Source organism: Prorops nasuta, unplaced genomic scaffold (assembly GCF_024137725.1).
Source record: "Prorops nasuta isolate Cenicafe-Biocafe unplaced genomic scaffold, Cenicafe_Pnas_1.2 PNAS00011, whole genome shotgun sequence".
Classification (NCBI taxonomy): Eukaryota; Metazoa; Arthropoda; class Insecta; order Hymenoptera; family Bethylidae; genus Prorops; species Prorops nasuta.
In genome coordinates, this window is record NW_027116808.1 from 4,706,502 (window position 1) to 4,732,793 (window position 26,292).

Genomic DNA, 26,292 nt, shown 5'->3' on the forward strand with positions numbered 1-26,292 from the left:
CTCGACAGCCTCGACTTCGCCTCCTTCCTGCTAGTCCTGCGCTGCCTGCTTCGCTCACTTGGTTAGCTCTCGCACTAGTTCGACTCAACTCAACCACAAGATCTGTCTATACAATATACATGCACTGTTGACATTCGTTTAACATTGCGTTTTCGATGTTGAAATATTTAATTGACGCAGTTCAGAAATTGTTTAAGAAAAATGTATATAATTAAGTAAACATTTTATATACTTCCGTTTTTATAATTATTTAATTCTTCTATACCATCTACGAGGAAAAACTACTGTTCAAAAAGGTTAGTTTCAATTTTATATAACCTCAATATAGAATTAACATTCTTGTAATTTTACTGTAGACAATTTATAAAACAGCTGAACATGAGGAGCAGAGCTAATTCTGGCGTCCGCTTGGACTATTATCAACGAATAGTACATAAAATCATAATGAACCATCAGAATCCAGTCACTGGACTTTTCCCTGCAAGCCCGACTAATGATCATGCTTGGGTCAGGGACAATATTTATTGTATTCTCGCTGTTTGGGGCCTTTCAATGGCCTATAAGAAGATAGCCGATGTGGATGAAGACCGGGCGAAAACTTATGAGCTAGAACAAAGTTGCGTAAAATTAATGAGAGGCCTATTGATGGCCATGATGCAGCAAAAGGAAAAAGTTGAAAAATTTAAATCAACGCAGAATCCTCATGATGCACTTCATGCCAAATATAGTTCTGTAAATGGACAAACAGTTGTAGGTGATGCTGAATGGGGACATTTACAAATTGATGCAATTTCTCTATACCTTCTGGTATTAGCACAAATGACAGCATCAGGCTTACAAATTATTTTTAATCTGGATGAGGTATAAAGCTTCTGTCATTAATATTATCAATAAAATCTATAATTATTGTGTACTTTACTAGCTTCTTTGCAGGTGGCATTTATTCAAAATCTGGTGTTTTACATTGAATCTGCTTATTGTACACCTGATTATGGTATTTGGGAAAGAGGAGACAAAACTAATCATGGTTTGCCAGAATTAAACGCTAGTAGCATCGGAATGGCAAAGGCAGCTATGGAAGCTATGAATGAGCTTGATTTATTTGGGGCTAGGGGTGGACCAACTTCTGTAATTCATGTTTTGGCTGACGAAGCACAGAAGTGTCAAGCAGTTTTACAATCAATGCTACCACGTGAATCTAACTCCAAAGAATTAGATAGCGGCTTATTGGCTATTATAAGCTTTCCTGCATTCGCAGTTGATGAACCAAATTTGATTCAGTTAACAAGGGATGCTATTACAAAAAAATTGCAGGGAAAATACGGGTGTAAAAGATTTTTAAGAGATGGTTACAAGACTCCGAAAGAAGATCCCAATAGGTATGAAATTTAAGTAACCTTTATATTTGACGTATTGTTCTACAAGATATGTTATAAAGTATTATAATTTTTTCATATGGCAGACTCTACTACGAACCATGGGAGTTAAGGATGTTTGAGAATATTGAGTGCGAATGGCCTTTATTCTTTTGTTATTTAATCTTGGACTTTTGCTTTCAAGGAAACAAAGAAGCTGTTTTTGAATACTCAAAACAGTTGGAAGATATTACTATAAAATCTGAGGAAGGAATCAGGCTGGTTCCTGAATTGTATTCTGTTAAAGCTGAATGCGCAAATGCTGAACATGCCGAACCTGGTAGTCAGGATCGAATAGCTTTAGGAAGGTGTCCATTTATGTGGGCCCAGTCTCTGTACATTTTAGGGAAACTTTTACAAGAGGTATAAGTCGAGGAAGCACTTGGATGATATATTTAATTGATAGTCTTATATTTTGCGTGATAGGGTTTCCTTGCAGTTGGTGAGCTAGACCCCTTAAATCGTCGTTTGTGCAGTGAGAAGAAGCCTGACGTGGTGGTTCAAGTGGTAATATTAGCCGAAGATGCTGAGATTAGGGAGAAAATAGCACAACATGACATTCACGTTCAAACAATAGCGGAAGCTGCTCCGATAGAAGTACAACCAGCCAAAGTTTTAAGTCACCTATATACCTTCTTAGGCAAATAACTTTTTATTAAATTAACTTGAAATTGATAAGAAAGTAATAATTGATTTTGGTCATTTTTAGGCCGTAATAAGAAGCTAGGACTCTCTGGACGTAAATCGAGGGACGTTGGCATTCTCAGTACAAGTAAACTGTATTCCCTGCACGATAAAATATTTGCGTTTACTCCTCAGGTATTTAATTAGCAAGACCGTCGAGATACTCTTTTCGTTTCATTAAACCTTAATTTCTGTTCTTATATCACCTCCTTTTGAATTAAACGTTAGTTGACAGACATGACCCGTTTCTACATCGCATCGGACTATGAGCTAATGATTGACATATTCAAAGGCGAAATTAATTTCTTGAAGTCTAGTTGGCAGAACATGTTGGGCCGGCCTCTTGTGGTCATGACCCTCAAGAACATTCATCTAGGTATAGTAATTCACTGTCCGAGAACCATAATTTTCATTTCTATCCAGTTTTAAACCTATGGTCATATTATAGACACAAAGTTACCCTCTTTCCGAGAAGTTTCTCATTCCGAAAATTCTCAAAAAAGATAGTGAAACAAACTTATGGTTTACAGATAGAGAATTTAAAGAGTGAAGTTTCAGTCTGTGTGAAACTTGATTGACTTTACTGTCCATTTATTTTAATTAACATGTCTGCCTGCACGTTGGATCTGTAATAATTTTTGCTTACTGGCTAAATCAGTCGTGACGTTTGCCGATTAGATAATCATCATTTTTTTTAAGTACTAACTTAATGATACCCGTCATCCACGTGTTAGATTCATTATTTAAACACTAGGTTTGACATTTGCTACTCGACTCTAATGCGACTGACGCTGAAGAATTTGAACGAAAAGACGGAACGAAGAGGAAGGAGATTGTGTTTTTAAAAAGTCAACTAACGAAGAGCATCAAATTGCGATTGCTTATTTGTTGTTTTTGTGGTGTGCGCGTTTGTTGCATGTGATAGAACTTCGATGCAGAGGAGTACTACATGACCAACGATGCTGGCCTCCTCGCCAATACCTTCGTCACCAACTTGGCCTTCCTCACGATCAACTGGAAGCATATGCTGGGCAGACCAACCATAACACTTGTCGCTACTCACAACCATTTAGGTATGCTTCTGGCAGCCCTGGATCACCGCGAACGATTAATTTTATGCTTGATCGTGTGTTAATTTCGCGCGATTACAGATTAAAAGAGTATGTAAGTGTGCCACTAAAAATTCCTTCAGACTGTACGGCCCAGGCCAGTATATACATATCATACTACATTTCTTTTGACTATATTGATGCAAGTATTTTAGCTGATTTTCCTTACCAACTTAACTCGCGTTACAGCTTGTCTAGATTAGTAAGTAAGATGTCCTCAATCTCTTTGGTTTGCATTAACTTTAGATTTTACATGAACTTGAATTGTTTAAATGGTCTTATTTTAATATGGAGGTTTCTCTTTTATAGATCAGGGTAAAATACCTCTAGCTATGATTACCACGATGAAAAAGCTCAAGAGCGGTTACATCAATGGCACGAGAGTTTCTTTGGGTAATTTAAATGACTTTCTGAGTACGTCTTGTATTACCAATCTAAGCTTTTTGGGAAATTCCGAGGATGGTCGTCCGGATAAATTAAATCCACAGGTATTATAAATTAATCCTTAATATTAAATCTTGAAATAAGAAAAACTGTTGGAATATTTAGATACAGCAATACCTAGAGGAACATTTAATGAAGCCATTCCCTCATCGTACGGGTCTTCTTAACAAACCGGTTGTAAGAACAGGCGTAAATATGAGACGCAGAATGTCTGTTAAAGGTGCCATTAAAAAGACCAGGTCAATCGCAGTCGAACGTAAGTAACTACTTCGTGTAGTGGATTTGGCCTGGTAGAAATAATTTTAATTACCTAACAGTCTGTTTGCATGTCGCCCGAAGATGCGTATTAAAAAAATTTAACGATATATTTTCGCAGCTGCGCTCCCTATCATCCTTCAGAATGTAAGTGTACCACTAACGATCTATCTTTCTTATTATTAATCTTAATCTTAATTATAATCCTTATACATGTACGCTCTTTTTCGTTATGATTATTTTACAATATTTCTTTTATAATATATATGTTCTTCTAACAATATTCTATTAAACTATTTTGCAAAGTATCCATTGAATTTTAGTTAGTGATGAATCTTATTTGATTTCAGCTGAAATTCTTGGGATGACGGGAGAAGACCGTAGACCCTCTGCAATATTAAATTCAAATCCATTTATTGAAGTAACAGATACCACTTTGGCTTCCGCGCCAGTACCAGCGGCTCTACCTGAACGCCCACCATCGCCCACCGATGAGTTATTACCATGGAAAACTAATGCGCAGAAGAGTCATCGTCATAGAAATTTGTCCGAAACTCAGTATGCCGATACCGAAGTAGAAGAATTACTGGCTATGCTACGAGAAACGGAAAGCTTGGAGGAGCAAGGAGATATTTTGCAATATTTGGTTCGCTCCAAGTTTACTTTATTGACAGTAAAACAGCCTATCGATAATTTTCTATACGTGGACTTACTTTATTTTCTTTAGGTTGACACACAAGGTTTGTATTTTGATACTGGAATGGTCGAGGAAGGTCACCCCGTGCTAGTCAAGGATTTACTGAAGGGTCTCTACGAGAAAGCCTGTCAGCAAAAAATGTGGGGTATTGTTAGACACACCGCTGGTATGTTAGGCAAACGAGTGGAAGATTTAGCTAAAGCAGTTACGGATCTTTTGGTACGACAAAAGCAAGTGACTGTAGGGATGCCACCGGCTAATGAACACACTATCGTGGAGCCTTTACCAGAAAACGAATTACGTGCCTTAATTCATCAAGCGTACGGGGATGATGAATCCACTGCCATGCTAACGCAAGAACTACTGGTTTATCTCGCGATGTTCATTAGAACTGAGCCCCAACTCTTTCACGAAATGCTTAGACTCAGAGTTGGTTTAATTATTCAAGTTATGGCTACCGAGTTGTCTAGAACCCTTATTTGTACCGGCGAAGAAGCGTCGGAGCATCTGTTGAACCTATCACCTTTCGAGATGAAGAATTTATTGCACCATATTATGAGTGGCAAAGAATTCGCAATCAGTAGTGGTTAGTACATTTATTAAGTTAACAAATTCTAACATCTCAATAGTATTTGAGCTAGATAAATTAATCTTTTATCATTCTATCGACCTTTAGTTGGGCGTGGCAATTTCTCTGTGATTAGCTGTAAATCGAGTAGAGTGAGCAAGGTAATGGAAGTCATCGTGAAGATTTAAAAGATAAAAGGTAAAACATTCATTCTTCTTTTTAGAAATCACAGATTGGTGGATTTTTAAGTGCCGATCAGACTGATGGGGGTGAAATTGAACCTGATCGACAAGGTCAATGGTTGAGAAGAAGGCGCCTTGATGGCGCCCTAAATAGAGTTCCTCGTGACTTCTATCCACGTGTGTGGCAGGTGTTAGAAAAAGTATGTAATAATTTATTACAGTTGCATAGATTTATTAATCTTAGTAATTAAGAGTGTTTCAGTTAATAAAGACTAAAAATTTATTTTAAATTTAGTGCCAAGCTTTAGCCATCGAAGGTAAAGTTCTTCCACAGAATTTAACTCAGGAAATGACTCCCGGTGAATTGAAATTTGCTTTAGCAGTGGAGACCGTTCTTAATACCATTCCACAGCCAGAATACCGTCAGCTTGTTGTTGAAGCATTGATGGTATTGACTTTAGTAACCGAATATAACGCAGTGGCGTCTTTAGGTGGACTTATAACAGTTGAGCACTTGGTACATAAAGCAAACGCAATATTTTTAGAAGATCAGGTAATGCATTAATTTAATGTCTCTGTGTGTATTTAAAATAAACCATTTTATCTTGTATAATGCAGATGAAAATAGACGGTGATGCTACACTGTGCTGTGCAAAGCCAAAGGAACAAAGAGAAACGGATGCTATGGGAAACCTACTTTGCGGGGGGGCGGCTTACGTTTGTCAACATTTTTACGATAGCGCTCCCAGTGGAAGCTATGGGACTATGACATATATTACAAGAGCTGTAGCATCATCTTTAAACTGTTTGCCTAAGGATGGAGATTTAGAATGTTCAATATCATAATTAGTTGCCTTTAATTATCAATATTTTAGTCTCTCATGATATACGCACACATAAGTAAGGCGCACGAATTTAATCGTAATTAAGTTGATAGTTTGAACTTCCAACGTAGTACATTTGCATTCCTAAGCCCCTTGTGAGAAAAATTCAGTAATATTACTTGTAATTATCCAAGATCTATAATTGTCTATTTCCAAGTATGATCTAACTTTTTTCAGTACATAACAAAAATCTTTAGATTTGTGTTACATTGTTAACATATTCTCTTACAGTTAACATTTATTTATGATAAATAAATCATTTAAAAGTCTAAAAGCTTATAATTTTTATTTTTTATTGTACTAATTTCAATGTTTTAGCTAAATATATAAAAAGATACATGGTAAAATATCAGTAGCAAATGATTTGAAAGAAAATGCCACTGAACACTACCTGTTCTTATTTAAATATATTATATATTTCAAAAATACTTATATTTATTTAGAACTTTTGCTGAATGATTTAAACTTAGATAGCCACGAAGTTTTCCTGCAAAAAAGTTTTTTTTTTTTTTAGATTATATTACTTAAACAGATTATTGATATCATCTTCTACTTACTTTTCTGGAACTTCTGTCATGTCTTGTCTTATATCTGGATTCTTTTCATTTCTGAGTTGATCCAAATAAATTTTTCTATACACCTGTTTTAATGGTACAATTTTGTTTTTTTCCTCATGCATTTTTTTAAACTTTATACAAGCTTCACGATAAGAAAGTCCATACCATTCAATTTCTTCTCTTGTATACTGGAAATAGATGTTTTATATTTAAAATTTTGAATCAGTACAATTCTGGATATTTCTTAATTAAATATCTAATGAATGTTACTGCATCTAAGTATTTGGAGTATTCGGCATAAACCTCCTCCTTCTTTGCTTCATTGTCTGGATATAAAGTTTTATCTGCTAAAGCCACCAATATTCTTTGTTTAATTTTTAGTGCAAGTAGTGAATTTAAATCACATGCAGGTGTCTGTAAAATTCTTTTAGTTTTGAAATAAATATTAACTATAGTGATGCCAAACAAAATTTGTACTCACTTTCAATAAGTAATGATCAAATCCATAATTTTCATGAATTAAATTTAATGTACGAGGAGTAACTATTGTTCTTAAATAAGTATCTAGGACTTCACTATATAAAATAGATCTTTGGAGCAAAGGAAACCAGAATTTAGGATATCTACGGAAATGGTAGTATCGACTTGGTTTGGGTTTCATGAAACCTTGAATAACAGATTCCCCTCCCCATATTCCTTCGTTAATTTCCTTAGGTCTTTGTAATATTAATGGTACATTTTGAACTCGTTTCCTATTAAAATAGAAAATTATCAGTATTGAGTGAAATAATTTTAACAATAAATTTCAACATACACTTCTCCCGTCTCATCATTCCTAACATATTTTCTTGTCTCTTTTATGTAATGGACAGCCGTTGGCTCTGTTAACTTCCATTCTTTCCAAAATTTTTTATATTCCTCCGGTAACTCTTTGCCAATACCTTTTTGCCAACGATTTGGTTTTGGATAATAATACAATTTCTGCAAAATAGACACTAAGTTAAAATAACATAATTATCTTATAATATATGTTTTAAAAACAAAATAGTTGCTATTTTTACTACCTTTGCAACCTCCATTGCATTTTTGGTCGTCATGCTTATTAAAAAGGGGAACTAGAAATTGTCTGTATGAATGAAATAGAAAATGTTAACAATAGTTATGGACGTTATGGTGTTATTCAGCTCGTTACATGGGTTAAAACCAGGGGGGAGGGGGGATTACAGACGTTACATACAGTGGTTACACCACGTTATATGTGAGTGGTGTGTGACGATGTGAGTATGTATTTGTGAGCGCGGCAGTAGCGCCGAGCGGTGGGTGTGTGAGCCTGAGTGAGCCACAGCCACACGAGCCGGGCCGCGGGCGGTCGGCACGACGGCACCCCCGGGCCCCGGCACAGCCTGAGATGAGCCAGCCACAGTGGGCTTGGCTGGAATGGGCCGCACCAATACTGTAATAATAATCACACGTATAAAACTTCGACGGCTCGGTGATCGGTTGGACTGTTCGCAGTGTTTGCTATATGCCTTGGTAGCTGGTGCACGTTGAGTGAAAGTAAGAATTTTACGGTATTATAAAGTTTTAAGACTTCCACTCTTATGTCTTTCGCAAATCTCCATTTCTCGATGCAAACTCTTTTCATAATAAATTATTTAATCTAATAACAGTATAACTGAGCAATTGATAATATATTGTAGTCAATTACCATGCAGTTGCTAAAGCCATTATAAACTATTTTTTATTTATTTCTATTGAAAATAAATCATTGCAATTTTTATCACGATCTCTGAAATGGCTTAGGCCGGTATAACTGGGTGGGTATAAGTGGTATAACAGGCAACAGCTGAGTCGCTGAAAAAATTGGTATCCAGTCCAAAGCAGTCCAAAGTAATCCAAACCCAAACATGTAAAGCTTATGCCTTATGGCTTTATACAGTTGATGCTTATTGCTTAAGATCCTCTTAAAATCTATAGTCTACGTAACACATCTTATAGCCTCAAGGTGAGTTTGAACGCCTTGAACTAACTCAAGTTCCACTTCCACGAATACCGGTGTATTAGTGCATACGCCTGTTCTCCAGGTGCCGCTGGGTGCCGTTCTGAACTGAAGTCCGAACAGCAGCGATGGCGTCGTGATTACTCGTGATGAGATTATTGCGGATCGCAGAAGGAGGAGAGAGCGTGAGGCGCGTGGCGTGAGAGAGAAAGAAAGAGATCACGGCACCCGTAGCCCATCTTTCTTCTCCCACGCGAGTCCCTTCATTCTCTTTCTCTCATCTCAGCATCCTTGGCGGCGGCGGCGGCGGCGGCTGCGGTATCCTACCTAGGCTGTCCTAGGCCTTAGGCCCTGGCTGGCACCCCAGGCGACGGCGTCCGCTAGTCAGCCACCCAATTCCAACTATTCCAAGATCTAACGGTACGGCACGACACGGACGGACGGACGGACCGCACGCCGCACGCCGCACACCGTACGGACGAATCTGCCTGAGTGTACTGTGCCCTCCTGTGCCCTTTGCCTGTGCCTGACGGCCCTGAGGCTAAGGGCTGAGTCGCTAAGTGCCCTGAGCGCCCTGAGCACCCCGAGTGCCTGATTGCCTCCGGGACGGGACGATATCGTCTGGCACGATCTGACAATGTCAGGAAGCGATAGTCCAACCTTCTTTCACGGCCAACCCTGGTCCAGTTGGATCGAAAGAATTGGACGGGATAAGCCACTAAGTAAGCTGTAGTTATATTTCTTTCGTTGATTGAAAATTGATCAAGTTCCTCCTACTTTGGGACACATAACCTTAAATATGCTACCTGCATCTTAGCTTGTTGGAAATATTATTTCTAGTTGATTGTTCAATCGCACCAATTGGCAATGCGTTGAATAATGCTGGATTTTTTATCGTTCTATTTCTCGTATCCCAAATCTCGTGTAGCTAGTAGAAGGAAGCGATGCCAAAAGCGTGCTTTCTTTTCATTTTTATTTTTCATTTTCGTAGGTGACGAGGAGACAGAAAGTCATGAGCCTTCAAGCTCCGTCACGAGACTCTCGGCAGATGGTAAATACCCAATTTATCTTAATATCGCTTCATTCGCGTACATTAGTAAAACGCTTATCAATATATTTGTTTGTTTCTCTCTCTCTCTTTCTCCCCCCTCCCTCTTTTACCCTTTCTCTTCTAAAATCTATCTTATTTCAGACATTGATCTATATGGATTTTGCCCAGAGAGGGATACATTTTATGGAGTAGTTTGCGAGATATGCAATGCCATAGTAAAACCACAGGCTCTCATACAGCATATGGGTAAGCATGCCTTAAACCAGTTTAAGTCACGGAATTAAAAGAGGGCATAAATTTTGTCTATTGTTTTATGCTGCATCGTTGCACTAGTGCAATACATTAAAATGGGAGTATGCGTACCTGTCTTTGTTTAGTCTAATGGGCTACCAGTTTGACAGCAATGGAGTAGAAAAGAAAAGAATGTCATTTAAGTTTGACAAATAAGCAGGTCTACTTATAAATTTATTTTAGAAATATTATACTATAATAACATTAAAATAGAATGTTATCTGGAAGTATAGAACTGTGAATGAATTCAATAATTACAGATGGCTTAAGCGAAGAGTTATTGATCGGATAAAAGGATGGTTTTTGTTTATTATTTAATCATTGGAGTAGATGTACTTTATATTTCTATATGGTAGAGAAGAATCTGTGTTATATGTAACATAGACTATCTTAGAGGAAGTTTTACCCAAAGATTCTATTATATATATACATACATATTAATCTATTCTTATATGAAGAGAAAATTGCTTCATTGTCAATTTGAAACAACTTCTAAATAATTTGATTGTATACCTCCAACAAGGGTAGCTATACTCCAATACCGTAAACTGCTCAGTTATTTCATCAAATTTAAGTTCCTTTGATAAATAAACTACCCTCTAACACAAGTACAAAAGCATGTTCCGTTTTATTTTGCAGAGAGCCGACATCCCTCTGGTACATCTGGCTTTCCACCTCCTACTACGCCACCTGTAAAAACTTCTGTAAAGACTCCATATTGCAAAGTCTCTAAATTAAAAAAGACTCATGGTACAGCTCAGGTATTGACGAATGCCTCGAAACTCATAAATCATCAGAATGTAAAAAGAACAACGGATCAAGGAAGTCTGGCAAATTCGCTAGCTATATCCTCGCCTCGTTCACCCCTCGAGTCAATATCGGTTCAAACGAGCAGCACCGTTGCTTCTGGAGTGTCGGGCATTCATGCGATATCTAGTCCCGTTAAAAGCCCTGGACCGAGTGGACAACCTCGGAGAAAGCGTTTGAAAACTGATCGCTCGCTTCTGAAAGATCGAGAATATGATCCCGATAGGCACTGCGGCGTTTGGAACGATGAAACTGGAAAACCGTGTACCAGATCACTCACATGCAAGGCACATACAGTCTCTCTACGTAGAACCGTTATCGGTAGGAGCAAAACTTTCGACAAGCTCTTAGCCGAGCACAGAGCGGCGAAAGAGCTTCCAAACAGGACGTCCAAGATTCGCACCAGCTTGCCTTCGAGCAACAATTTCAGCTCCTCGCTCAACAATAGCTGTGCGTTATCCTCTACCGAAATGGATGCGGCACCGAGCTCACCACCAGTACTCTCTTTGCCGGATACCTATCCATTGCCAAAGGTGAGAAATCCACAAAACGTCAACTTTCTTTTGTTGATCGTCGAGAAATTCTATCGTTCATCACAAATGCCTATGAAATCTTGAGTTTTTTTTCCTTATTTTTTTTTTCTTTTGGGAAAAAAGAATCGTCACTGGGTATTTATTATTTTCTTCCTCGTATAATCGCATGTTCACGTGTAAACTGGAGAGAAGTGATTAAATGCGCGTACAAATACACAAATATATAAATTTATTCCATCATTTCTCTTGGGTGGTTCGCGTTTGTTTTATCACCACTGTCATTCGAAATATAGATTCCGATTACGAACGATCGAAGCGAAACGCCGCGACTAGAAATAGAGAAAAGATTGATGATAAAGGAACGCGTGGTTGAGCGCGTGGAAAGGGGGGGGGGGGTGGGGGGTAATTTATCGGATCGACGGAAATGGATCGATCGAGGCCCAAACGAGAGCACGAGTCTGAGCGCAGCACTTGAAGGGTTTCGGTTGATACTTGTTTTCTGTTTTTGTTATTGCAGGCTGTTGATTTGCTTTATCGGTGTCTGGCCCCGCATGGCTCCACTAAACCTGTAAGGCATGGTTTCTTTTGGGCACTTGAACGCCTTCTCTTCGTTCAGGCTCTACGATTTTTATTGCGACTTGGCAACGCTTCTCTTTTTTAGACCAAGCTGGAAGAAGATTTTGCCAACGAGGAGCTGCGAAATTTGGAGAGCTCTCTGGTGCGGCCCGTTTCTCCGTCGATTCTGGCCACAGGATCCGCAGCGCAATTGCGAAATACGACAGTTGCTCCGATCTCAGTGGTCCTACCGTCGTTGTCACCGCTGCCGGATAATCGGGATGATTCGCCGGTAGCAGCATTGATACCCGCAACTTTGATGAATTCCGCCCGAACAGAATCGTCGAGCGAGAGCTACACGAAGGCAAAGCAGGAAGTAAAAGTAACAATGTCCACAGCAGCAGCACCATTATCGACAGTACTGCCATTGCTCAAAGCTGAAGCAGCGACACCGCCATTATCGCCAATACCGCGATCATCGTCGTCATCGACACCGGTGACGACACAAGTTCAACTCCCACCGATTCTCTCACATTCGTTACAAGCGTCTTCGTCATCTTCACTGCCAGCTCTAGTACCACCGTCGTTGTCCTCCTCCTCTTCCTCCTCCTCTTCTTCCTCCTCTTCCTCTTCCTCCTCCTCTTTATCTTCGTCACTGTCCTCGTCATCACTCTCGTCCTCATCGTCCTCTTCACCGCCCTTGCAGCAGCAGCAGCAGCAGCAGCAACAACAACAACAAAAGCAACATCAACAGGCGACGCCATCATCATCTTTGTCACCGGTGGCTACAGTACTTTTACCGCCACCCCCACCACCACCACTACCTCCACCGCCACCTGTTTCGTTGCAGATGGCAGCTATGACGACAATACCATCGTCAATGACAGCAACAACGACCATAGCCACTGCGGCAGCGACTGCTTCCTCGTCTATCCTAACGACCGCAGCTACGACTTCATTATCGCCATCAATATTCCCGCCTGTATCTATATCGATAACGCACAAAACGTTGGAGGACAAATCCATCAATTTGTATTCAAGTAGCTTAAGCGTACCGATTTACAAGGACGTCAAATTGCTAGTGTCGAAATCGAAGCAAGTTCAATCACCGAGAAGTTATTCGCAACAAATCGTTCAAGGTACTCCCGTACCGAGCATTAATATTTTTCAATCCATGGAACAGCTCGATCCGCAGCAACAAATTTCTTTAATCAATGGGGGACATTTAAATCGTATCGGTCATTCGATAGGCACTAAACAAGGGCGCAATAAACACGACTGTCATCAGCAAGAATACTCGACAACTGTGCAGGTCGAAGCTGCTTCAGCCGCTTATCCTAATTTTAGCGAAATAGCATGGTCAAATTGTCATCCAGAACCACTTGCCGTTGGCCGATGGCTTCGCATTACCTCAACGCGAAAACAATATAACTTTAATATACACTGACAAAAAATTCCCCCTACTCCGGGATAAAACCTGTCAATCGATATAAAGTTTACGAATTGATATGTTTGTGTGTGTGCGTGCGTGAATGTGTGATTGTATACGCATAAGTTATAAAAGAAGATACGGGTAAGGACCGATAATTTTGTAAGAAATATCTACTGGAGAAGCCATTAAGTTTTAATATGATTGTAACATTCCGATTAGTAATAGTCTTTTTTAACTCTCTACGTTTTACCGATATGTCTGTGTTTAACGGATAACTCATTTGCAGCAGCATTGATTGAGTCAAACCATTTAACGCTATATTGTGATATTTCACTGGATTAACCGTACATAAAGCTTTTTTCTATCGGAAGATCGAAATACGAAAAATATGAGTCGAGGTAAAAGGATAAATAGTCTTTGAATAAATCTACGAGTAAAATGTACATACATATATTAGTATACCAAAGATTAATTTAACGTTTGATTAATTGTAGGATTATCCATAATGCCAAGTCACTGTTCAATTAAGATACGTATATAACAGAATTTGAGATTATTGTAATTGGGAGCCCACTAAATCCCAATATCGTGATAATTGTACATATTTTTTGTAAGTTACTAATGTACCTATTATTATAATTAGATGATGTCAAATATGAGCGTATACGTTATACTTGTATAACGATCGTAGTAATATGCTATACATATATCATGTATACTACTTGTATTTTACAGTGGCATGCAAAGACGAGAGAAGAATTCTGAAAGTTACGAAATGTAAGGAATGCATGAAGCTAGTTAAGGAGAGACAATGATTTAACATTGCACTATTAGGTAGACTGTACGGAGTTTACAAAAATCGTTGTTTTATTAGAGTTACAGTGAGATTGGGGTAAAAATTGTATTTTGTAAGGCACGATAATGTTTAGTTGATATAAAATTCAGGACAAAGATTGATAGGAAGCAATAAAAAGATGACTATGCTCGCGAGATTTGACAAGGATCAATTGGTGTAATCGAGGAGACGAAGCTTAATCGAGCGGCGAAAAACTATTTGTTAATTGAAATTGATAATGTTTAGAGACGGAAAATTATGTAAGTTTCAGGAGTCTTCCCTTAGTTATGCGAGCTACTGGAATTACGCATTACGCGCATGCGGATGAGCGAGTCGAAGCATCTTGTTGTCGTCTCGGCGAGTTTTACGCAGGCGTGCGTATCAATTGGCATGGAACTGGGAGATAAATCTGTAGAAAGTGATTACTAATAATAATTGTGAAAAAATTGAATTCGCTCCGCTTAGCCTTCCTCGTCTGGATATATAATTGTGTCTACATAAGCAGATGGAAGCTTTCGATGGGTTAAAAGAATCATAGAAGATAATTGTGCGACGGCAGTCGGGCACGACTGTCATAGTCATTCGGTCTTGTCGCGATAGGCTTTTATCATTCTTTAAAACAACATGTATATATAGCGTGTATGCCGTGGCTGTGTGTCGCTCGCTACCAATTCTCCAATGACGAAGTATCCTAATAATATTGCGCTATGCCAAGCGGGGCATTTATATTTGTCTTGACAATTAGGATGATAGTACGTAGTAAAGTTGCGCGCCGCGCCGCGCCGCCCCGCACCGCGGCGCAATGATACGAAGCCAAGTGTGCAAGACTGACCCTGCCGTAAATTAAAAATTGTTTTTCTCTGTTTTCATTTAACAATAAAACAATCAACTTTCTTGGTAAAATGACGAGATTGTCGTTCGTTGTCGCTCTTCCTCTATATTTTGCTCATAGACAGAACGTTGCACGCTTCGTTCTGCATAATTAGCTCCGAATGTATATATAATTTTTCTATTTTATTTATTTAAACATGTGTGCGTGTATATAGAGAAAACTAGGTGTAAAATATAATAATAAGACGGTATCTCTCTCTCTCTCTCTCTCGGAGAGATTAATTTCTCCGGCCTTCCAGAGTGTCCATTATTCATCAGGGCAACGTGACTTAAAAACCGTGACTCACATCGGAAGATGAAACTATTTTGTTATAGAGTGTATCATTGTATATAACGTAGGAAGGATTGATAAGAAAGCGTGCAGCAATTTCAAAGGTTTATAACGCGTACCGTGAAATAAAGCAGTAGCAGCAGCAGCAGCACGTACATGACGCATGCGTTGGAGTCGTTCCGCACACATGGCATCAGCAATTTTACCTTGAACGTACAGTGCATCGGTCTCCATAGGCTGGCACAACATTTGAAGAAGTTCAGTGTTAATCGTGGATCAGTTATATAAATGTAGCTAAGGCGCGCAAAGTGTTTTCTTTGATTGATAATGCTCGTGGTGGCGAAGGTATTTGTCAGGCATATATATAGTATAAGTGGAGAGAGAGGCTGTCGTTGTGCCGCCGCTGATTTCTCATCATCCTCACCGTCAATTTTGCACGATTGTTCGTTTTTATTGTTGCAAGGTATATTGCGATATTTGCGTTAAAAAGAAAAGAAAAATAGAATATAGGCGTGTGTGTACGTTGGTTTGCAGAATGTATCACGTGAAAAGTATAAAAGCGAAAACACGCAAATAGGAGTCGGGCAGGAGCGAGGTTGGTCGTGGGAAGAGTATCCTCTCTGGTACCTCCGGGGGACGAAGACGAATTCATCGCAGATTCATCGGGCAGTGACGATCATCGAGACTCAGTCCGAGGAATTTTTCTCTAATCTCGCTTCATGTTGGCCGTTTCGTGCTGATCGGGATAATCGTTGAGAAGGCAATTGGACCAATATAATGTCGGCAGAGTGAGTATGTACGATACATTTATATATATATATATATATATATATATAGGTGGACGGACGGTAACATATAGAGACGCAGCTAAGAATGTTTATTTTGTTGGATGACGCGCGTTTTACCAGCACGTGGCGTTGCAAAATCGTCCTTCTGTCGATTGATGCAACACCACGCGCTCCATTTAGTTCCACAATAGATCTTAAATCTAATGCTTTATGGGGATATTTGCAGAATGAACGGCGGTGGCGGCACGTATGCCTCGGTAGGGAAGGCGGCGACCTTGGTACTGGACACGAAGCTGCTGCGAGACGTCGAAGCCTTGAACAACAATAAGGAGGAGAGGAGGATTCGGAAGGAAGATGACGAGGAGGAGGGAGAGCCGAGGAAAGTCGGTGAACCAATCGGCGATAGCAAGGAGGCAGATTTTCGAGCAAAGCCGGTCCGGAGGAGCATCGGACGCCAGACTTTGGCCGCTCTGGTTGCGCAGCTCGGTACCATAAACACAGGAATGGTATTTGGCTTCTCCGCAATCGCGCTACCGCAATTTCAGGAACGCAACAGTACCATCCACATAGAGGCTGGTTCCACGGAGGAGTCTTGGATAGGTAATTTCTTAAGGATTTTCTTCGTGCGATGTGTCTGCACGCTGAAGAGGCCGAGAGAGGGAGAGAGAGAGAGTTAGAGAGAGAGAGACAATAGCAAATGGAGAACTCGTGGCGTTATCTGTCGCGAGAAAGCCGGCGATTTTTAGTAAAGCTGATAGATCGACAGTATACGGATGGATCACGCTTACCTATCGTGGCCTCTTTAAGGAACGTTATCGCTTGTGCGAGACTCGAGGAAGACAGCCAAGCACAATACCACAAATAGCAAAGATGCACGCGGTGGAGATGTAGCGTTGTCATGTAGTATATCTTCGATAAATGATAAAGTAATCTTTATCTCGATCTACATGCTCGTGCGTCATAATCGTTCGGTACACACGACCTACATTATTATTATTGTGGCTGGCCTCGTGATATTCGAGCTCTCTTACCAGTGATGACTTCTAATTCCGTCTGTTTGTCTCTCTCTCTCTCTCTCTCTCTCTACCCCACTGTATATGTATACGTGCACACGAAGAATAAGATAAATCTATTTCAGCAAGCATGTCGTCGATAGGAACACCGATCGGATGTTTGGTATCGGGATATCTGATGGATCTGTTCGGTAGGAAGCGTTCGCTGATCGTTACGGAGATCCCGGCACTGTTAGGTTGGATCCTGATCGCATTTGCGAGTGACCTTCGGCTGATGTACGCCGGGAGATTTTTCACAGGACTCGGATCGGGCATGGTAGGCGCCCCAGCGAGGGTTTACACGAGCGAGGTAACCGAGCCGCACCTCAGAGGGATGCTGACCGCACTGTCGAGCGTCGGCGTTAGCGTCGGGGTCCTCGTCGAGTACGCGCTCGGCAGCATGCTGAGCTGGAAGGCGGTCGCCGGGCTGAGCGCCCTCCTCCCCTTCTTCGCCCTCACCTCGATGTTCCTCTTTCCAGAGTCCCCGTCCTACCTGGTCTCCCGCGACAAGCCGGATAAGGCGCGCAAAGCGCTTCAGCGGTTCCGCAGCGTCTCGCATGATCTTCAGAGAGAGATGGACGCCCTGATGGATTTCTCCAGGAAGAACCACGCGAAGAAGCTGAGCGGCGTCAGAGAGACGCTTGGTGCGATCCTGAAGCCGAGCGCCATCAGGCCGTACACGCTTCTCTTTCTCTACTTTCTCATATACCAATGTTCGGGGACGAACGTCTTGACTTTTTACGCTGTCGAGATCTTCCGGGACTCGGGTGTGTCTCTGGACAAGGTGTACACGGTGACGGTGGTGCTGGGAGTTGTACGGTTAACGGCTACGATAATGGCTTGCATCCTGTGCAAAAGGTTGGGCAGGCGACCCCTGACGATGTTGTCTTCGGTAGGATGCGGCCTCTCCATGATTGGTCTTGGTTCTTACATCTGGCTCTACCATTCTCAATCGGCTGGTGCTACTTCCGCTGGAGAACCAACCTGGATACCGATATTCTGTATATTCTCGTACACGATCGCCTGCGCCCTCGGGTTTCTCGTGGTTCCTTGGGTGATGATCGGTGAGATCTATCCCGTACAGGTACGCGGCATCATGGGCGGTATAACGACCATGACCGCGCATTCCTTCGTCTTCCTCGTGGTCAAAACTTATCCTTTCTTATCGGCCTCGATAACCCGCCACGGCGCTTTCCTACTCTACGGGACGATCTCGCTCATCGGTACCATCTACTTTTATTGCTGCTTGACCGAGACCAAAGGTAAGACTCTGCAAGAGATCGAGGATTATTATTCCGGAAGATTGAATAGTTTGGAGACCACCGCCAACGGCGCTAACGGTGCCAACGTCTCCCAGCCCCCCCTTCCAAGAATCGCGCTATGATATCTCCCGCCCCGTCCGCCCCTTTATATTATAATGTTATTCCCATTGTTAATAATATTATTACCACAATTATTATTTTTCGTCTGGAAAACCTTGAATAAAATTTCACACTGTTATGCCAATACTACGCACCCTATAGTTTCCCTATCAATCTATGCAATGTGTGCATGCATTTATACATACGCGCACTGCGCCACCCTTTGACTTGAAAACCTACAGTACTGGCGCGCGTCTATTTATTTACCTCGCTATATATATATATATATATATATACGCATGTGCAATGTCTATATACGAGGCTTCGTTACGAGTAATGCTAGATAGCTGCGCGTCATAACAATTAGTTTCAATGTTGGACGGATCCCTCCTATTTATGTTCGTCTGTATACATATATATATATATATATATGTATACAGGGTCTTTCTCTAACGACGGCATATCGCAGCAGACTGTACATTATATATTTAACCATACAGTGCGAACACGCGTGGATAATTAATATTTAGTTTAATTTGATATCGAATATACGTTTAGGGTGATCAAGGTTATTATTTAAAAGAAAATCACATTAGGACTAAAATAGGTGTAAAATTAACGCTGTAAGGCTGAACCTTATGAACATTTTGTAGTACAGAAGATGTTACGGTCAAATGATGAAAATTCTGTAATATGCAGTCGTTAGGGAGAGAGAGACACCCTGCCTGTACATATACATAGTCACGCAGATTAATGTTATCGCAGCGACGTTAAGTGCGTTGGAAAACGATCGAGGTAAACTAGTTTCGTAGTGGAATTGCAAGGATTGATCGTTATAGCTGGCTGTGTCGAATCGTTTCGGTAGATGAGTTAGGACTGCAGCCACTGCAACATAGGATCATCGGCGGGGAAGAACAGTCGGTGGTGGTGGTGCATGGCAGTGGTGCTGCTGTTGCTACTTTGATCACAAAGTGTTGGATAATTATGGAGTTTTGTCGCGAGAGGATGTACTTTGTATCATGGTTGATTTGTGCGGCTACGCTGATTGGCTCGAACGGCGCCTACAAGATTTTGGCACTGGCGCCATATTGCGGTAAGAGTCATTGGCAGGTGATTTCCCCGTTGCTGGAAGAATTGGTTCGGCGAGGTCACGATTTGACGGTTGTCAGTCATTATCGTAGCGGCGGAGACGATGGGACATCCAGGGGAGAGAACGTTGATGAAGGGAGATACAGGAACATCTACATCGGGCAAGCGGATGCCACCTGCGGTATGCACACGAAGAACATCGATGCCATCCGATTGAGATCTAGCTTGGCGGAGATGCACGGTAAGCGATGACGATCGTCCATTGGGCAGCGATGTAGGTATATATATATACATGGTTGAAGGCTCGTTCGAAAGGTTTTAGAATAGACAAACATTTAAACTTAAATGAAACTTTTAAATTAATAAGATGACGAAAGAGATTGATGTGAAAATTAAGGAGGCTCGAGCGACTTTTTCAAACATTTAAGAAATTCTTTTAAAAAATTCTACAGTATTTTTCATATATATTTAACTTTCTAGAACCAACGAAAGAAAATTTAAGCGATCGATTTATTGAGAAAAAATATCTATCTTAGTGTTATGCTACCATCGGTGGTCATATTAGTTTTATCCGCATTTACTCAGTTCTAAAATATATAAACAATACAAAAAAAAAAAAAACAAGGTTATTGTTTGATTTACGTAGACTAATATATCATTAAGAAAATTGTACCTTGTCGACTAATCAAATTTGTAACGAGAGTTAAAATTTTCAAATTCTGGTTGAGTGTCCGTCAAGAAGCATTTGCAAAGTAGACAAATTTCCTTTGCTTTACTTTTACTCAATAAAATATTTGGCATTTATCGTTATTAAAGTAAAAACCACCTAACAGGTACAATGTACAAAATTTAAATGGTGAAATTTGGTAAGCACAACCAGAGCCCCCACTTGGTACCATAGCCAACGCCGAAGCCACCTTAAACTACCCAAACTTGCTAGTGTCTCGACTGCGGTCCAATGTGCATGCCGTCGAGACACTACCGTGTCTCTTGACATATATATATATATATATATATATATATAGGTGTCATAAGAATCCAGGGAAAATTGCGTTTATTCAGCTGTGCTGGAATCGGGGGTGAGCGAGGTTTGCGAGAAGGGCCTGGAGCACCCGGAAGTCCAACGATTGCTCAGCTCCGACGAGTCCTACGACCTTGTGATAACCGAGATCTTCAACTCCGACTGCTTCCTCGGTTTCGTGGAGAAGCTCGGGGCACCGACGGTGGCCATACGCTCGGCCCCCCTCTCGCCCTGGTCGAACGACCGAATGGCCAATCCCGATAACCCAGCCTACGTCCCCAATTCGCTCACCGGCAACCCGACCCGAATGACCCTCCTCGAGAGACTCAACAATCTCATCGCCACGATATATTACAAAGCGTTGTACGCCTATTACGACAGGAAATGCTGGATGATCGCGCGCAAGCACTTTGGCGATCATTTGCCAAGGTTGTACGAGATCGCCAAGAAAACGAGCATGATACTGGTGAACTCTCACTACTCGATGCAATACGCGCGTCCTTTGGTTCCGGGGATCAAGGAGGTGGCTGGTATGCACATTGCGAGACCGAAGCCATTGCCAAAGGTACGCGCGTCTCCATGAACTTTTACCTGCACTTATCGAGGCTCTTTTTACAACGACCAATTGCGCCATATGCATCTTCTACGCCAGGGCTCGGAATTATTTCCACATTTTACTTGTTTACTATAGTCACTAATAGGACATTTTTATTAATGACTATATAGTAAACAGCTGAAATGCGCAACAATTTCCGAGATCTGTTCTGCGCGATCATATTTTAAATAAGCCGCTGATCTCAATTCCAGCATATATATATATATACTGTACACCGACCTTTGCTCCCCGCTGGAATTATCATTTTCCCTCGGCTAACAATCCGCACCGTCTCATATTTCCTTTCGTAATACTAAATCAATAACGATGATCGATCTTGTAAAATGCCCATGCAATAATTAAGTACGCGGTTTAGTCGTGTAGCACATCGCGCGCGGGTCTCGGCCATGCACCAACTACTATATACGTCCCGTATATCGCGCGTCGCCAGAAAAACGCGCGCACGATATATATATATATACTGCATAGATGGATTCCCAGTCGTTTATAAAATAATATTTTTAGGCCAAGACTCTTCGTAAATTGTTACGCAGTTCGGTAAATATTAATAATATATCGCATCAACGAGATTTACAAGTGTATTTTCTAGATATGATAATAACGATAAAGAATAAAGTATCGCGCGTGTCAAGTTGCATAAAAATTCATTTATATAGGTGTAAAAACGTATGTACGTTAGATCGATAGCTTAAGCAAAGTAATTCTGTATAACTCGTTAAATATGAACATTATGAAAAATAGTCTATATAGATTAACTTATTTTTATATAGATACGATAGTACATACAGGGGCAGTAAAAAACTAATGATTCGTTTTCTTTTTTTTTTATTATTCATAAATACATATATATATATATATATATATTAGGGTGGCCATTAAAAAAAAAATGTTTTTCCGCTGCTTTTATTTTGTTAAGAATGATGAAAAAGTAGGAATCGAATTTTTTTAGATTTTTTTTAAGCCGTTAAATGGTGCCGATATCGTTTTTAAAGTTAAAAATCCGATGTTCTTCCACTTTTTCGAGGTTAGATATAAACCAAAATTCCAATAAGCTTTTAATTTGTCAAAAATTATGAAAAAAAGAGATTTTCGAATTTATAGAATTTTTTGAAGCCGTTAAATTGTGCTAATATCGATTTTAAAATTAAAAATTTAGATTTATTGAAAACGATTTAACGAAATTATAAATTAATATTGTGCTTTGAAAAGTTCTTTAGTTAAATTATAAGAAAATTTAATAAAAAAAAAAACATTAATCCATTTCAAAACTTTAAGATAACCTTGATCTGATCTTCATGGTACATACTGCTTAAGGCTAAATAAACAATAACAGGTAATAAATTTGTTTGTGGCCTTTAATTATTGTCTCAACAATATTTTTGAAAAATTCTTAGTTTTCTATGTTCGTTTACTTTTGCGTGCGACAGCCAATATATATATACAAAGAATTTTAGAAAAATATTGTTCAGACAATAATTAAAGAGCACAAACAGATTTATTACTTGTTATTGTTTATTTAGCCTTAAGTAATATGTACCATTAAGATCAGATCAAGGTTATCTTAAAGTTTTGAAATTGATTAATGTATTCTTTATTACATTTTCTTGTAAATTAACAAAAGGACTTTTCAAAGCACAATATTAATTTATAATTTTGTTAAATCGTTTTCAATAAATCTAAATTTTTAATTTTAAAAACGATATCGGCACCATTTAACGGCTTCAAAAAAATCTAAAAAAATTTAATTCCTATTTTTTCATCGTTCTTAACAATATAAAAGCACCGGAAAATTTTTTTTTATGGCCACCCTAATATATATATATATATATATACCTCGAGTTACGTAATAATCGCTTCGTATAGTATATACAGCTTATAAACATTACACATTATAAGTATGTGTGTTGTAAATGTGCATGACGTGAAAGCGGAAAGAATTTTCTTCCGAGAATCGGTCCTCTCTATACACACACACACATATATATATATTCTGCGATTCTGCCATGAGACAGGCTGTCTAGCGATAGGTACAGTAGAACTGCATATGGTACAAGAAAGAAAGTATACATGTTTTGCGTAAGACGCCCCAGAGCATGGATACAAAATGACGCGTATCTCTTTAACTATAAGAGATATGCGTCATTTAGTATCCATGCTCTGGGGCGTCTTACGCAAAACACCCTTATACATAGGCGAGAACTATACGAGAAGTTCGCCACACGGGGTTTGATCTTATTCCTTGCGCGTGATAATGGATGCGGAAAAATGGTTTCAGGAGCTCGATGATTGGATATCAGGGGCAAAGGAGGGTGCGATATATTTCAGCTTAGGATCGATGCTCAAGTCGTCGAGCATGTCCGTGGAGAAGAGAGACGCGTTTCTCGAAGCCTTCGGTGAGATGCCTCAGCGCGTATTGATGAAGTGGGAGGACGCCAATTTGACAGGTATTCCAGACAACGTGAAGATATCGGCTTGGGCACCGCAATACGACGTCCTCCGTAAGTATCAATATACCGCACTCCCTTTTCTCCCTTCCGTACGCAAGGTGTCCCTTGGAAGCCCCGAGACCGCTTATACGAGGTAGCCTTTCGCGTGCCGAGCAGGTCATCCAAAGGTCAAACTGTTCATATCGCACGGAGGGATGCTCAGCTCGATCGAGGCTGCCTACAGCGGTACACCGGTAATGGTGATACCAGCTTACGGGGACCAACCGACCAACGCAGCTTTGCTCGAGGAAAATGGAATGGCCATAAGAGTCGATTACAGAAGTTTGACCAAGCGAACCATCCTCAGCGTTACCAAGAAACTCTTGTACGATGCCAGGTATAATAATCATAGCGTATAACGACCTTTGACCACCATTTTGCTTATCCGTCATTCCTGGTTGATTCATTGGAATTTCTTGTACCTTGAAATGTACTATGTATAAGCAAGGCAAATATGTATATATATATTGTTTAATGTCAATTACAGATACGAGGCCTCGGCCACGAAGATATCGTCCGTTATCAAGGATCGACTGTTGCCACCTGTAGAAGAGGCGGCTTACTGGGTCGAGTACGTTGCTCGTCACAAGGGTGCACCTTTCTTAAAAAGTCCAGCTATAGAGCTACCTCTCCATCAGTATCTATTGCTAGATGTCGGCTTTATCCTCTTTCTAGCTTTCACAGCGTTATTAGCCATCTTGTTCTTCCTCGTCAGGGCTTTCGTAGCTTTTCTAGCTAGGAGGAGAAAGCCGAAGAATCGCGAGAAGAAGGAATGAGACAGTTCTAGAGATAGAGAGCATATAAAATAACTTTTTAAAATCTAACATATTTGCATCTACTATATGTGTATATATATATATAGAATATATGTATATTGGTTGTTCAAACGGTTAAAGAATTTTTCAAACACTATAACGAGAAAGTTCTTCTTTTCCTACACTTACATTTATGCATCTTTCGATATTATAATAATATACGAATTAATAAAGTGTACATATCGTATATATCGGACAAGTTTTAATTCCACGTATCATGATCCTAATAAGATGGACCCTTCTCCATGCACCGAGACGTGTAACACGAAGAGCATTTCAATATTAGAGGGGTTTGACCCGCACGAGGATCGTCCTCATCCTCTTCATCGACACGTACATTTTTTCCACTTTTCATTCTATAATTAACATTAGCTCTGTATCGGAAAATCTAAATTATTTTTTTAGCGATACACATAGAAACAGAATGGAGTATATGTGTATCTTCAGTAGGGTATATCGCACGTGCGGTGTAGTGTAGGCCATCTTCTCCAACTTGAAATAATGAAACAAAAATTAATGTTAATGATTTGCCTCTTCTATTAACGGGGGAGTGATGGGTGCAGTAGAAAAGGAAAATCTGGATAACAGGACGCTAAATACACGAGTGCCGAGCGAATATTTGCCATGTATGTATACATATTTGTTGACAAGGAAGCTAATAATTATTGGAATAGCGAGGCAACATTTTCTGAATAACCAAAGGAATTTGAATCTGATGATGTGCACCAAAGGTCGGACGGTAATGCTGTGCCCTGTGGGCCGCGGCGAATGTGCGACTTGTGAGTAGTTGTGCGTTATAATAGCTGACATCTAGCAGTGGTAAAGTAAATTATCAAATGATAAAATGACCAAATAATAATATTTTGACCAAAAAACGCTACGATCACGTTGGTGAAATGCCAATATTACAAATTATTCATTAAGGATTGAACCCTACCAAGTCGGGTTCACCCTAAATCCATGGACGGATAAACATTTTTGAGAAAAGAAATCGATTGATTTTTCAACATTTAGTTGAAACAAAACAATTGGTCGGTACGCAGATCGCAGAAAACTAATTTTCACAGAAGGATATTTTCGCAGAAAAACGATAACTTCAGGTCGGATGGATAAATCAAACGCTTTTTATCACTCGTGCATGGAAAGTGCCTGATTTCAGTCTAGTTTTTTGGATCGAAAATGAATCTTTTCATGCCAGTATAGTCGCGCATGCGCAATAGAGGCTAACTTCACTTTCGGCCCGATACTTTCCTCTCTAGGGTGGAAAGTGGCTACTTTCCTCCCAAGGGACAAAAATATAGTACATAGTACTTCCCACACGGGCTGAATATAGTTACTATTGACCATATGAGAAATTTAATAAAAAGGTTCTGTTTAATTTTCATGAGGAAACTAATAAACTCTGAATAAGGTTATCCGGGATATACAGAATCTTACATTTATCTGCAACTTCAATTTTATCTATTTTTTCATAAACTGAAACTTTAAATTATTGCTCAAATTCTCCCTCTTTCTCTTAATAGCGTTAGGTTTATTAATAAGAAAACAAACAATACAAATTTTAAAGCACAACTAGTGGCATAATTATTTTTCGGGTATCTTAC

At 39.9% G+C, this 26,292-nt stretch overlaps 5 protein-coding genes across 9 annotated transcripts; 4 read left to right on the forward strand and 1 right to left on the reverse strand.

Annotated features, from left to right (window-relative positions):
• Positions 1–38: 38 nt before the first annotated feature.
• LOC136777463 (probable phosphorylase b kinase regulatory subunit alpha) lies at positions 39–6,369 on the forward strand. Of its 2 annotated transcripts, none has more exons than XM_066733765.1 (15): positions 39–296; positions 357–861; positions 934–1,379; positions 1,463–1,778; positions 1,842–2,055; positions 2,125–2,234; positions 3,025–3,172; positions 3,518–3,696; positions 3,758–3,908; positions 4,258–4,553; positions 4,635–5,190; positions 5,281–5,333; positions 5,396–5,554; positions 5,650–5,907; positions 5,973–6,369. In XM_066733765.1, the coding sequence occupies exons 2-15, from the start codon at positions 379–381 to the stop codon at positions 6,198–6,200; spliced, it is 3,597 nt and encodes a 1,198-aa protein (XP_066589862.1). In that variant the 5' UTR covers positions 39–296; positions 357–378; the 3' UTR covers positions 6,201–6,369. The 2 variants fall into 2 exon arrangements, with proteins under 2 accessions (XP_066589862.1, XP_066589861.1); XM_066733764.1 differs by lacking the exon at positions 3,025–3,172 and adding an exon at positions 2,328–2,475 and having other exon boundaries at positions 40–296.
• Positions 6,370–6,514: 145 nt separating this feature from the next.
• Positions 6,515–8,066, reverse strand: mRpL28 (mitochondrial ribosomal protein L28). Its single transcript, XM_066733782.1, has 6 exons — positions 7,860–8,066; positions 7,610–7,776; positions 7,277–7,547; positions 7,066–7,209; positions 6,796–6,983; positions 6,515–6,725 (listed from the first exon to the last, which is right to left on the reverse strand). The coding sequence occupies exons 1-6, from the start codon at positions 7,890–7,892 to the stop codon at positions 6,674–6,676; spliced, it is 855 nt and encodes a 284-aa protein (XP_066589879.1). The 5' UTR covers positions 7,893–8,066; the 3' UTR covers positions 6,515–6,673.
• A 641-nt stretch (positions 8,067–8,707) lies between these two features.
• On the forward strand, positions 8,708–14,749 carry LOC136777464 (ataxin-7-like protein 1). 2 transcript variants are annotated; one of them, XM_066733766.1, is made up of 7 exons: positions 8,708–8,800; positions 8,880–9,516; positions 9,786–9,845; positions 9,987–10,091; positions 10,776–11,476; positions 11,994–12,044; positions 12,138–14,749. In XM_066733766.1, exons 2-7 carry the CDS (start codon positions 9,432–9,434, stop codon positions 13,476–13,478), a joined length of 2,343 nt encoding a protein of 780 aa, XP_066589863.1. In that variant the 5' UTR covers positions 8,708–8,800; positions 8,880–9,431; the 3' UTR covers positions 13,479–14,749. The 2 variants fall into 2 exon arrangements, with proteins under 2 accessions (XP_066589863.1, XP_066589864.1); XM_066733767.1 differs by lacking the exon at positions 11,994–12,044.
• Positions 14,750–14,891: 142 nt separating this feature from the next.
• Positions 14,892–18,806, forward strand: LOC136777465 (facilitated trehalose transporter Tret1-like). 3 transcript variants are annotated; one of them, XM_066733770.1, is made up of 4 exons: positions 14,892–15,923; positions 15,995–16,256; positions 16,475–16,848; positions 17,387–18,806. In XM_066733770.1, exons 3-4 carry the CDS (start codon positions 16,476–16,478, stop codon positions 18,682–18,684), a joined length of 1,671 nt encoding a protein of 556 aa, XP_066589867.1. In that variant the 5' UTR covers positions 14,892–15,923; positions 15,995–16,256; position 16,475; the 3' UTR covers positions 18,685–18,806. The 3 variants fall into 3 exon arrangements, with proteins under 3 accessions (XP_066589867.1, XP_066589866.1, XP_066589865.1); XM_066733769.1 differs by having other exon boundaries at positions 15,995–16,252; XM_066733768.1 differs by having other exon boundaries at positions 15,995–16,248.
• A 359-nt stretch (positions 18,807–19,165) lies between these two features.
• On the forward strand, positions 19,166–24,877 carry LOC136777466 (UDP-glycosyltransferase UGT5-like). The gene is made up of 5 exons (XM_066733771.1): positions 19,166–19,991; positions 20,813–21,336; positions 23,663–23,885; positions 23,991–24,210; positions 24,361–24,877. The coding sequence occupies exons 1-5, from the start codon at positions 19,646–19,648 to the stop codon at positions 24,647–24,649; spliced, it is 1,602 nt and encodes a 533-aa protein (XP_066589868.1). The 5' UTR covers positions 19,166–19,645; the 3' UTR covers positions 24,650–24,877.
• Positions 24,878–26,292: the final 1,415 nt, after the last annotated feature.